Source organism: Saccoglossus kowalevskii, chromosome 13 (genome assembly GCF_978046115.1).
Source record: "Saccoglossus kowalevskii chromosome 13, keSacKowa6.1, whole genome shotgun sequence".
Lineage (NCBI taxonomy): Eukaryota > Metazoa > Hemichordata > Enteropneusta > Harrimaniidae > Saccoglossus > Saccoglossus kowalevskii.
The window spans coordinates 27,308,474-27,322,054 of record NC_140653.1 but is presented as its reverse complement, the minus strand read 5'-3'; the positions used below and the strand labels follow the sequence as shown (position 1 = coordinate 27,322,054).

General features: G+C 36.4%; 1 protein-coding gene across 1 annotated transcript; it reads right to left on the bottom strand.

The window, feature by feature from the left end:
* Positions 1–1,294: 1,294 nt before the first annotated feature.
* LOC144349974 (uncharacterized) lies at positions 1,295–4,444 on the bottom strand. Its single transcript, XM_085507382.1, has one exon. It carries the CDS (start codon positions 4,442–4,444, stop codon positions 1,295–1,297), a length of 3,150 nt encoding a protein of 1,049 aa, XP_085363508.1.
* Between the last annotated feature and the right edge of the window lie 9,137 nt (positions 4,445–13,581).

The window sequence follows — 13,581 nt, the reverse complement described above, 5'->3', positions numbered from 1 at the left end:
GGGAATCTGAATGACTTATCCAAATCTCTCAAATGTTACATCTTCTCCTGTTCCAATAGCTAAACATGGAATCAACTTAATCAAAGGCTCCATAATGACAAAAAACGTGCGAAACAGTCATGCTAACTTGTTTTAATTTGTCAAACACTAATTTGAATAGCATTCTGGTGAAATTTATTTTGTTTTTCATTTAGTTACAACGATTCATCCAGGTTTGAATGAGAGATTTCATGTAGCAAAATGACAACATTCACATTCAGTTTTAAGTTAAGATTATAATTGAAAGTTAGGGCAGTATTCATCATACACTATCACGTAATTATTTAAAGTTGGTACAGAGGCAATGTACTGTGCTGTGCTGTAGCACAGATAATGATTGATCTGAAGTGCATTAAAGCATGAATGTGTATGATTAAAATAGGCCTGAAAATGACTGTCAAAGAAGCAACTCTGGCTTATGGCATTACAGCAAATACTTCCACAATTAGGCATGTTATATGTTATTTTTAAGAAATACCTACACAGATATCATAGTGAGCAGACATAACTTGAACAGTGATGCCTCATTGCAATTCAAAGACCTAAATACACTTCACAAAACAAAACAAAAACTGAACATAGGCAATGTAAGGGCCGTCATGGTAAAGGTAAGCTCTCTGACAGTGTCCTGGTATTTCCCTAAGCGCTACTCCAAAACAGAAAGTCCAGTAGCAGATCACTGTATCTGACTCACAATGATTCAACTCAGTCTGTGATAACCAACACTGTCAGGCACTGAGGTCTCAGTGCTAATGACAAATGAATGTGTTGAATGACTTCCAGTACACCAATGTTGCATTTGAGTTTGCAAAATCATCTCCAGAACCCATCTTGAAAGGGTGGTACAATGAGCAAGCACCTTTCCCTTTTTTTCATGGCAGTGAACCTCTTTGCTAGAGTAACCTTTGCTTCTCGTAAATCAAGGGTATGTGCATAAGGCATTCAAGGAAGTCCTTGGCCAATGTTTGGAGAAACCCTGCAAAGACTCATGGGTAATGGTTACAAAATGCTTTCTACAGCTGATAGATTTGAATGGAGTGAAATATTTTTATAAATGTCCCTAAAATGTAAGCCTTCATGAAACCTGGTGTACTGCTGTGTTAATCATACTTGTCATCATTTTGAAGCAATGTACCGTTATCTAAAACTCAAACATTTTTTAAATGAGTTTTTTTCAATCCACTTAGCATTGAATTTGCTAAAAGCTACACAATTTCAAGTCTATAGGATCAAAATTATTCTGGAGTGTAGTACACTACATAAATATTACACGGAATATATGCACTTGTCCACCATTCCCTGTTTCTGCTAACTTCCTAATACTGTGACGTTGCTGAACAATATGCACTTTCATGTGTGTTTCCAGGCTGCATTTGTTTTTATAAGACTTGTCACATTCTTCACATATGTACGGTTGCTCACCAGAATGCACGCTCATGTGTGTTTTCAGTTGAGATTTCCAGGTGAAATGCTTGTCACATTCTCCACATTGGTATGGTTGCTCACCAGTATGCACTCTCCTGTGTGTTTTCAGATAACTACTCTGGGTGAAACGCCCGTTGCATTGTTTACATTGGTATGGCCGCTCACCAGTATGCACTCTCATGTGTGTTTTCAGATAACTACTCTGGGTAAAACGCTCGTTGCATTGTTTACATTGGTATGGCCTCTCACCAGTGTGCACCCTCATGTGTAATGTCAGGTGACTACTCTGGGTAAAACGCTTGTTGCATTGTTTACATTGGTATGGCCGCTCACCAGTATGCACTCTCATGTGTGTTTTCAGGTAACTACTCTGGGTAAAACGCTTGTTGCATTGTTTACATTGGTATGGTCGCTCACCAGTATGCACCCTCATGTGTACTGTCAGGTGACTACTCTGGGTAAAACGCTTGTTGCATTGTTTACATTGGTATGGCCGCTCACCAGTATGCACTCTCATGTGTGTTTTCAGGTAACTACTCTGGGTAAAACGCTTGTTGCATTGTTTACATTGGTATGGTCGCTCACCAGTATGCACCCTCATGTGTACTGTCAGGTGACTACTCTGGGTAAAACGCTCGTTGCATTGTTTACATTGGTATAATGGTTCACCAGTATGCACTCTCATGTGTGTTTTCAGGTGGCCTTTCTGGGTAAAACACTTGTTGCATTGTTTACATTGGTATGGCCGCTCACCAGTATGCACCCTCATGTGTGCTATCATGTAACTATTTTGGATAAAACGCTTGTTGCATTGTTTACATTGGTATAATGGTTCACCAGTATGCACTCTCATGTGTGTTTTCAGGTGGCCTTTCTGGGTAAAACACTTGTTGCATTGTTTACATTGGTATGGTGGTTCACCAGTATGCACTCTCATGTGTGTTTTCAGGTCGCCTTTCTGGGTAAAATGATTGTTGCATTCTTTACATTGGTATGCTGGCTGACCAGTATGCACCCTCATGTGTGTTTGCAGGTGGCCTTTCTGGGTAAAACGCTTGTTGCATTGTTTACATTGGTATAATGGTTCACCAGTATGCACTCTCATGTGTGTTTTCAGGTGGCCTTTCTGGGTAAAACACTTGTTGCATTGTTTACATTGGTATGGTGGTTCACCAGTATGCACTCTCATGTGTGTTTTCAGGTCGCCTTTCTGGGTAAAATGATTGTTGCATTCTTTACATTGGTATGCTGGCTGACCAGTATGCACCCTCATGTGTGTTTGCAGGTGGCCTTTCTGGGTAAAACACTTGTTGCATTGTTTACATTGGTATGGTGGTTCACCAGTATGCACTTTCATGTGTGTTTGCAGGTGGCTATTCTGGGTAAAACACTTGTTGCATTCTTTATATTGGTATGGTGGTTCACGAGTATGCACTTTCATGTGTGTTTTCAGGTGGCATTTCTGTGTAAAATGCTTGTTGCATTCTTTACATTGGTATAGTTGCTGACCAGTATGCACTCTCATGTGCGCTTTCTGATTGCTTGTAGTGGTAAAACGCTTGTCACAAACGTTACATTGGTATGGCTGCTCACCAGTGTGCACCCTCGTGTGTACTGTCAGGTGACTACTCTGGGTAAAATGCTCGTTGCACTGTTTACATTGATATGGCCTCTCACCAGTATGCACTCTCATGTGTACTGTCAGGTGACTTCTCTGGGTAAAACGCTCGTTGCATTGTTTACATTGGTATGGCCGCTCACCAGTATGCACCCTCATGTGGGTTTTCAGGTGGCCTTTCTGGGTAAAATAGTTGTGACATTGTTTACATTGGTATGGTTTCTCACCACTATGCACTTTCATGTGTGTTTTCAGATTGCATTTAAGAGTAAAACGCTTTTTGCATTCTTTACCTTGGCATGCTGGCTGACCAGTATGCACTCTCATGTGTCTTTTCAGAGTGCTATTCTGGGTAAAACGCTTGTTGCATTGTTTACATTGGTATGGCCGCTCACCAGTATGCACTCTCATGTGTGTTTTCAGGTGGCCTTTCTGGGTAAAATAGTTGTGGCATTGTTTACATTGGTATGGTTTCTCACCACTATGCACTTTCATGTGTGTTTTCAGATTGCATTTAAGAGTAAAACGCTTTTTGCATTCTTTACATTGGTATGCTGGCTGACCAGTATGCACTCTCATGTGTCTTTTCAGAGTGCTATTCTGGGTAAAACGCTTGTTGCATTGTTTACATTGGTATGGCCGCTCACCAGTATGCACTCTCATGTGTGTTTTCAGGTGGCCTTTCTGGGTAAAACGCTTGTTGCATTCTTTACATTGGTATGCTGGCTGACCAGTATGCACTCTCATGTGTCTTTTCAGGTGGCCTTTCTGTGTAAAACGCTTGTTGTATGCTTTATATTGGTATGGTGGCTGACCAGTATGCACCCTCATGTGTGTTTTCAGTTGAGATTTCCAAGTGAAATGCTTGTCGCATTCTCCACATTGGTATGGTTGCTCACCAGTATGCACTCTCATGTGTGTTTTCAGGTAGCTATTCTGGGTGAAGCGCTTGTTGCATTCTTTATATTGGTATGGTTTCTCACCACTATGCACTTTCATGTGTGTTTTCAGATTGCCTTTATGAGTAAAACGCTTTTTGCATTCTTTACATTGGTATGCTGGCTGACCAGTATGCACTCTCATGTGTGTTTTCAGACTGATTTTGTGGGTAAAACGCGTGTTGCATTCTTTATATTGGTATGGTGGCTCAGCAGTATGCACTCTTATGTGTGTTTTCAGGTGGCTATTCTGGGTAAACCGCTTCTTGCATTCTTTACATTGGTATAGCTGTTCACCAGTATGCACTCGCATGTGTGTTTTCAGACTTCTTATATTGGTAAAATGCTTGTCACAAACTTTACATTGGTATGGTTGCTCAGTATGCAAACTGACGTCACTCTGGCGTTGTTCTGTGTTTGACATATTCCTGGTACTGTTTAATCACACCTGCAAATAATAATATATTATTAAATTATTAAATGCCTCATTATGTATTTTATGTGAACAAAGCTGGTTGAACAGGGTCAAATACTAGTATCATTAGTACTTAAATTTTCATTCACAAGGGAAGTTTCAAAAATAATGTTTCAAAAATAATGAGTATTCATTGTCTAAATTTCAGAAACTTGCACAGTTGGCGGCGAAGAACCAATCACAAGACCGGTTACGAACCAGTTAAGCAAGGCTAACCGAGTCGTGACCTCGATGTCGTAACCAGTCTTATGATTGGTTGTTGATAAATGCTGAACAGGCCACGCCTCCAACTGTGCCATGCGTTCGGGCAAACCTTTAATTATTCGTAAATGGAGTCAATTTGCATAATTTTCTTGACTTATTCTGCAGATATAGGTAAAATATAGGTAAGGCTTTAGCGAAATTTGAAAGAGCAACTAATAATCTTCAACCTGGTATTTTTTATAGATTTTATTTTACATTCTGTTCGTCTGTTTTTTCCAGTTTAAAAAAATATGAGCTGTCTGGAGCCTTCATCCCTTGTCTATTTCTTACACTAGATACCAGCCGATACACCCCCTCGCTCGCTCATAGGAAGTGCGTACAGTGGATCATAGTTCCTGGGCCCCCTTTGAATAAACTTCAAATCTCTGTTTGCCAGGCCGCAAACAGATATGCCACATCAGGGATTGGCAATGGTTACAAATGTTTAAGAAAAAAATAAAAGGTTAACAACAACAAAAATACAAATAAAATAAAACAAAACAAACTGAGCTAATACATTACAAAGACAAAATATTAAGACTAAATTATTATACTATAAAAAAGATAGAAAACAAATGCAAACTTAAACTGTACACGAAGGTTGTCACTGGGGTTGCTGTCTTATTTCAAAACACTTCATTAGGTATCTTGCTACAGGGAGTGTTTGACGACCACTGTTGTTTAGCAAGGCTATGAATTGGGTCTTTGGTGACACATTTTTAAAGTTTTGGATATTGGTTTTTGCCATTTCAAATAAGACATTTCTTTCGGGGGTATATCTTTGGCATGACATCATTAGGTGATACTTCTACCTCGTTCTGATCACAAAGGTTGTATAATCTATTAGCAAGGGGTATTCATTTATATCTGTCAGTCTCAATTTTCAAGTTATGGTCAATGAGGCGGAATTTAGTTAAATTTTCGCGCATCCTGATAGGTCAAGTTGCTAATTAACCAGTGTTTATTGACCTGATAGGTCAAGCTGCTAATTAACCAATCAAAACGCTGGAGCGTGCAAAGTGTTCGAATTACCATAGCTCGGCGACTACAAGGTGAACGCAACACGGAAGAGATTTGGAACATGCATACGTCGGGCCATTGATTTTATACTATACATAAAAATAATAATAATGGTGTCTGCATATAACAATTTAATCTAAAAACAGTCCTGATATTTGTAGTCTCAAAACTGAGTTTATTACGTGAAACTTACGGAACGTAATGACGTCCTCCGTTTTTTTCACGCAGACTGTAATTAGTTCTTGTGTAAAATTCAGTCGAAGAAGCCCCCCCCCCCCCCGCGCTACTCCTCTCGGAACGTATCCAACGATGCGACAGAAATGCCGCACAATCCTTTGAACCGTTGCCCTCGTCCAACTTTCTCCGTCGTCGATCTATCGCGAGAGGCGAATAATCTCTATCTCAGTGTCTTTATCTAAACGCCTTGACATAATAGCAATAATTGTTGAAATCAGAAACTACATCCAAAACTAAACTGTTCTCACGAGGATAGTTTAGATAATTTTATTATATATTAGGGGCGTTTGTAAATATTTGTATCAACTTGGTTTATTATTTTCGTGAAACATTCAAAAGAGAATTTATTAAATTAACCAGCATATGTATGCATGAAATAATAAAGTGTCCGATATCAAAAATAAGTAAAACATGATTGTTTGATGAATGTTTGACTGGACGCTTACACGTTGTAATAGTTGAACGGGCCATCTGAAATCATGGTCCGTTGTTTTGATTAACTGTCACGTAGGTGTGTATGTAACTTTATTGCGTCTACAACGGTCATTCGGTGATTACTTACCGGGTGCGGGAGTTAGGTGTATGTAAATATCTTGCGCTCTCGCTGTAAAAGCGATTAGATCGTCATCTTTCCTGAAGATGCTCACACATTGTTAATTATTGAACTTCCTGATCAAATTATTATGAAACATTTTATTTACTGCTATGAACCAGAAACTCGTAAATTTGGAGATATTGAAATTAAAAGTATTTTTGTACCAGCTGCATACAATACACAATTTTTCAAAAAAATGATTGACAATACCACTAAATATACAAACAACAGATTTATTAAACTTAGTTAACCATCTTTTAAACAGTTGTTGTGCCTGAACTTTCGTCAGTGGCCTATGGGTAAACAAGACTTGGCTACATATGGCAATGAAGATATTAATGAACTCATGAAGAATACAGTAGTCAAGTCATATTTCAGTGAATCAGAAAGAGAGACAATAATTAATGATTGGCTAAACTTGAAGTTTTATTGCAAAACACACAGGTCACAGACACTTTTGGAAGGATTACTCAATAATCTTACAGAGTGCAAATTATGTTATTAGTGCACCGGTTAATAAATTATTGGAATATTTGTTAATGTTATCACCTAGTACTAGTGTTTGTGAGAGAGGTTTTTCTAAATTGAATGTTATAAAAACTGAACTCAGAACTAGACTAAATCATAACAATTTTCAGAACCAATTGGTTGTTATGTCTGAAGGACCAGATTTAGCTGATTATAATCCTGACCCAGCGATTGTTGAATGGTTGTTATCTTCATCAACTTCAGGGCGTATATCAGGACATAAGTTGTCTCAACCTAAAACTTCATTACCTGAGATTATTTCAGAAAAGCAACTTACTCATGTACATGTTTATGTATTAAAAATAAAATAAGCTGTAACTTGTTAGAAAATAAAAAAAAATAATGTTAAAACATCATTTCAGGACCAGTGAAATTATTACACCGACAAGTGAAAATTTTCTTATCACTAGTTTTGAACCGGTGGAAAAATTTCACATTCTTCAATACCTGAGTGATACTTGTTTCATCATAATTTCCTTGAACTTTTTCTGAATATAATTATGTTGTACAATGCGACTGAAATGTGATGAAAATGTATTAAGAAATGAAATGTTCAAATGTGCTTACCTGTTGTGCTTCATATCTACACATAGCTGGGAACACTTTGACAAGACCTAGGTATGAATAAACACAAAACTAACTAATTAGACATCCATATATAAACTTCGTTACATGCACAAATTGCACACTATAACTTTTTACTTTCACAGTCTCAGACTACTATAGACAGACTAGCAACGTGAAATACTATTATAAAGTTGCTCATTATATACTCATGAATGACGTAGACGAAAAAAGGAGAGAAATGCTGCAACTCACCCAAAATACTGGCCGATTTGAACAGAAACAATGACGATATATTTTTTGCTAAAGAGACAATTCCTTGGAAATAACATCCAACGAATATACCTTTTTTCTTATATTTTACATTCAACTTATCAAAATCAGTGAAAAAGAATTCCATACAAAGCACCTGAAAAGTATTTTCAGTGAAATTTCATTCCAGCTAAAATAAAGTATTTTACAGAAATAGAGGCGTTGTCCCCACGATGGCAGAAAGATTCATTCAATTTCAAATAGGCGTGATTCACATCAGATTTATAACTCGTGAAGAAACATTCATAAATTACCTGGTTTAGGCCAGTTTCCGGAGAGCAAGGCGCGATATTGTGAAATAAAACTAAAAAAAAGAAGGGTAAAGTCGCTGATGTCAAAACTTCACAGTAACTTTCCTTTCCATTCCTTTCTTTTCTCGATCGCCAGTTGACCTCTCGCACAGGACGCGATTCGGGGTCGGCTGTGCCAATCAGTGTGAAATGTAAACAACGAAGTGAAGTAACGATTACGTTGATTTTTGATTGAGAATTGGGATTGTTTGATCTCGAAGGATCATAGAGGGGCTGTGATGTTCCCAAGTCCAGTTGAAATGGACGTTATTCACAAGTTGACCGAGAAACATGCAACTAAGGTAAATTATAGAACATGATCACGACAAAAATCTGTTGTGAGGCAAAATCACTTCACAATGATTTATATTTGAGATGTATTTTCATCTATTTGATATAGCCCTGCGTACAGTGCTGTGTGTACGGGGACGCGTTCGGTTGATAGATGTCCCCACCACAGCCCTGCGAACTTCCATAGACAAAGTCCGGGACTTTGAAAAATGTAACTTTTTTAATGAAATAACATGCCCAGCTACCAAAAATGATGATCGATTACCAGATATATCCAGTTCGGAGTCCAATTGTGATTGAAATCGGCTACTTTGCCCTAAAAACTAACTCATTCTGTCGCGTAAATGAAATTAAAAATGGCGGCGTTTGTAGCTGCAGTTCTATAGCTCGCTTGGTTTCGCTGTCGGTTATTTTGTTCGTCGTGGTGTTAACGCGAAACCAGGGTTTCCCTGCGTTAACACCACGACAAACAAAATAACCGACAGCGAAACCAAGCGAGCTACAGAACTGCAGCTACGGCGTTTGGTGAATAATTTCTCAGGCCGTGTGTCCGTCTTTACTAGTCGTTTTTTAAAGACATTTCAGTTTCAGATAACTTTGTAATGGTTGTTACAGATAACTATCGTCATTTCAGCCGATTTCAACTGGGAAACTACTTATTTTTAACTTGCGCACTAATTACGGTGCGCTCCCGGCCCGGACTTTGTCTATGGAGGTACGCAGGGCTGTGGTGGGGACATCTATCAACCGAACGCGTCCCCGTACACACAGCACTGTACGCAGGGCTACTATTTGATAGTGCTAACTGAAACTATAATGTCCATTTCAATACCACATTTTTTTAGAACATCTGCATTTAAAAAAAAATGTATATGTCATAGCCCATAACTTGAAAAATCGCACCGAGAGTGCTATGGATATAGAAACACACGGCCTTTATTAGGTTCGGGTCGGATTGAAGATTATAAGTTATTTTTATTATCGTGAATTAATAATTTATGTGTTAATTTATGGCTCATAATTTTTGATAATTGATTGGCTTTTATGAATGCTTTAAGAACCACCCCCATAATAATAACAAAATTCGTTCACCGGACAATATTTATTATAATAGTCCATCTTGTCATGAAAAAGTCCCAAATTTTCGTTGTCAGTGAAATTATTAGAACATGTAGTAGAACTATCATGAATTGAATTTGGTTTGATATGTCAGTGGTGAAATCAAATAGCTTGATCTGTGTAACCATTGGCCTTATACTGATATTAAAAAACACACATGTAAACTGTTTTTAGCACCCTCTATCGCACTGTATAGTAAATTACTTTGTTTTCAGTTTCAACAATGCCCAATTCAAGGCAATTCTCACAATCAGAGCCTATTTCTGCTTCAGAACTTTGTAAAACAGTGTAGGTTTACTTAGGTGCTGAGGTGTAAGGATATCATGGTTTGACAGCAATGATTGGCACACCACATTGTGTTTGATATGGGTCTCATGCAACATATACAATGTATATATAAAATATGGTGACTGCAGTATATTGCTTGAGATAATATGGCATACAAAACTACCGTTGATATTCTTTATTTTTGCACTATTAAAGAATTTATTTCAGTTTATAGATTATTAGTATTTTATTTTTAAAGGGCAGTGGTTGGCATGCAGCAAATGCACAACATATGAGGCCCTATAGTAATCTTGGGATGATTGCAATGCAGGACGTTTATAAAGTCAAAGTCGGTATTTAATGCAAATTATATCAAACTATATCAAAACTCACATTTATGCTTTCCACAATTGACCATTAAATAAGCAGAAATACAGAAAGGGAATACTAAAGCCATAATTAGACAGTTTGGTTGACACTATTAGTTTTTGCTATCGGTATATTGTTGTTCAATTACATTATTTTTATCTCACAGAAAATAAAAACAGAAAATAGCAGAGGAGAATCAGGCTACAAAACTGAGACTCTTGAAAAAGAAGATGACAGAAATGAGGTGTTTAAGAATGAATCAGACCACAACACAAATGTTCCCAAGCATGTAACAAAAACAGAAGTCTTGGGGAGAGGCTTGGACAAAAGCGCAATAGATATTCATAATAAAATTATCAAAAGCCGATGTCTATGTGACATTCATGTTGAGATGGTGGTTCAGCTAATGGTGGTAGACATGAACAGTGACAGTAGATATAACAAATTGTTGAAGCTAACCAATGCCCTTGTGTTATCCAGTGATGACTGCAGAATCACAGATAATGAAATGTGTCATGAAAATTTGCAATACCAGATTAATGATGGTAGGTGATGAAGAATATCTCAGTACTTTGGTGAGTTATATGCATGTTCGACAGTCACACTTGTGTAAAAGCATTTCCACAGGATTTGAAAAAAAAATCACTTAAGCAAGATCAAAACATTGTACATTCTATTGAGTATTTTTCAATAATTTACCACATCTTGCATGTTTGAAGTAGAGTAGAAAAGCGTACCTACAAGTGCATATTTTCCAGGTTTTGACATAAAAAGCTACAGGGTTGGCCTGAAAAATCTAGGCAAGGTTGGGTTACCAAAAGCATATTTTTTTAGCTCCGCTGTCGACTTAATTGAGCAGAGCTCATCATATGAGTGATTGTCCATCGGCGTTCTCCGTGTCAACTTTTTACTTTTTCAACTGCTTGAAAACTACAAGCCTGAATTCTTTGATATTTGGGTAGACCTCTCTTAGATTTGTTCATTTCATGATGATATCTTCAGTTCTCTAATTTTGCTGAATATTTTTGTCATTCTTGGAAAAAAGTTATATTTTCGACTTCTTGTTAAAAACTGCAAGTCTGATTGCTTTGATTTTACATATATAGGTACTACATGTGGTCCTCTCTCAGATTTGTTCATTTTGTTATATCTTCAATTCATCAATATTTTTGTCATTTTTGGTAAAAAGTGATGTTTTGGACTTCTTGTTAAAAACCACAAGTCTGATTGTTTTGATATTACATATAAGTACTACAGATGTAGTTCTCTCAAATTTGTTTATTTCATGATGATATCTTCAATATTTGATGAATACTTTTGTTCTTTTTGGTGAAAAGTGATATTTTTGACTTCTTGTTGAAAACAGCAAGTCTGATTGCTTTGATATCATATATATATCTGTACTACATGTAGACTGCTTTCAGATTTGTTCATTTTGTGATATCTTTGATTCTCCAATTTTGATGAATATCGTTGTCATTTTTGGTAAAAAGTGATATTTTCAAATTCTTGTTGAAAACAGTAAGTCTGATTGCTTTAAATTAATTAAATATGCAAATGAGCCCATTAATTAAGTTGAAACTGAATATTGCATATCACATATCTTATATTGACAGATAAAGTAAGTCTATAACAAGTTTGGTCTTGTTTGGACTATTAGTTCACAAGATATTAACAAAAAATCAAAATTAATTAAATATTAAAATTAGCTCATTAATAAAGTTTAAAGTCAATATTGCATAGCACACATCTTATATTGACAGATCAAGTAAGTCTATACCAAGTTAGTCTCATTCGGACAATTAGTTCACAAGATATTAAAAAAAATTCAAAATTAATTAAATATGCAAATGAGCTTGTTAAGTTGAAACTCAATATTGCATAACACATATCGTATATTGATATATCAAATAAGTCTATACCGACATTGGTCTCATTTGGAAAATTAATTAAATATGCAAATGCTCATTAATTAAATTGTAACTCAATATTGCATAGCATATATCTTATATTGACAAATCAAGTCTCTACCAAGTTTGGTCTGATTTGGACTATTAGTTCTCAAGAGTTCAAATTAATAATTAAATATGCAAATGAGCTCATTAATTGATTTCTTGAAAAAATAAATCAGTGTGCATCAGTCTCAGTGGCAAATGTAAGAAGTCTCAACAAAATTGGTCAAGCCATCTCTGAGAAATGACGATGGACAAACAAGCACCGAATTTGACTGAATTTTGGCATTAAAAATGGTTGCTAGTCGGCTATATTTTATCGAATTGGAAAAAAAAAAAAAAAACGGTCCAGCCATCTTCAAGATCACTAAAAAAAATACATGTATCAAAAGGTTACTATATGTTGTCCAGAGAGATTTTCTTAAATTTCGCTGAGATTAAATTAAATTTTAAACATACAGTGTGAAAACCGTAAACAAGTTTGATGACTGCAAGGAAATCAAGCTATTATGGAACGGAAGTTCAGGCATTTGTGGCCATTGTTTAAATCTGCCACATGGCTAATATATTTAACAGTTGTTGTTAGTGGAAAGGCTGTGATGAAATTTTTTATCTCATTCAAAACTTCCTTTTACCATATGTTTTTATAAAGCCAGGATATAGAGAAACACATCAAAGATACTGCGAATTAATTTGCTGCAACAAGTTACATGAAACGAAAATCTGTCCTGTACGTTGCATTGTACTGTGTATGGTTTTAGCACAGACGTGTAACACATATAATCCTCTACCTAATTCACACATTAGAGTGGTGGACAACATAGCTATATCAACACCACGATGCTGACTTGACATCGAGTTACGAAAACATTGAGTTACACCAAAGACACTAGTGTCTTTGGTTACACAAAAGACGACGCCAATATTTTAGAAACCACTTTTGAAAAACCACACCTGAACTTTCAAATTTAGGAACTTTAGGAAATTTTAATTATCAGTCAACCGAACTTTACAACGTAAAACAAATATATGTTGCCCGTAACTCTAAGTTCTGTTAAGTGTTAATTGAACATCGAGTTACAATTTACTGATGAGAATATGTGGAAACTTGTATGGCGAGGACTGGTAGTTTTTTCACTAGGTAATCCAAACAGTACTGGTGTTGCAATCTTATTTTCATCTACAGCTACAATTGACATTCTGCAACAGACTGAGATATTTGCGGGTCATCTTTTGCACGTACAAGTAAAAATAAATGGCACATCTTATCACATAATCAATATGTACTCTCCATCTAAT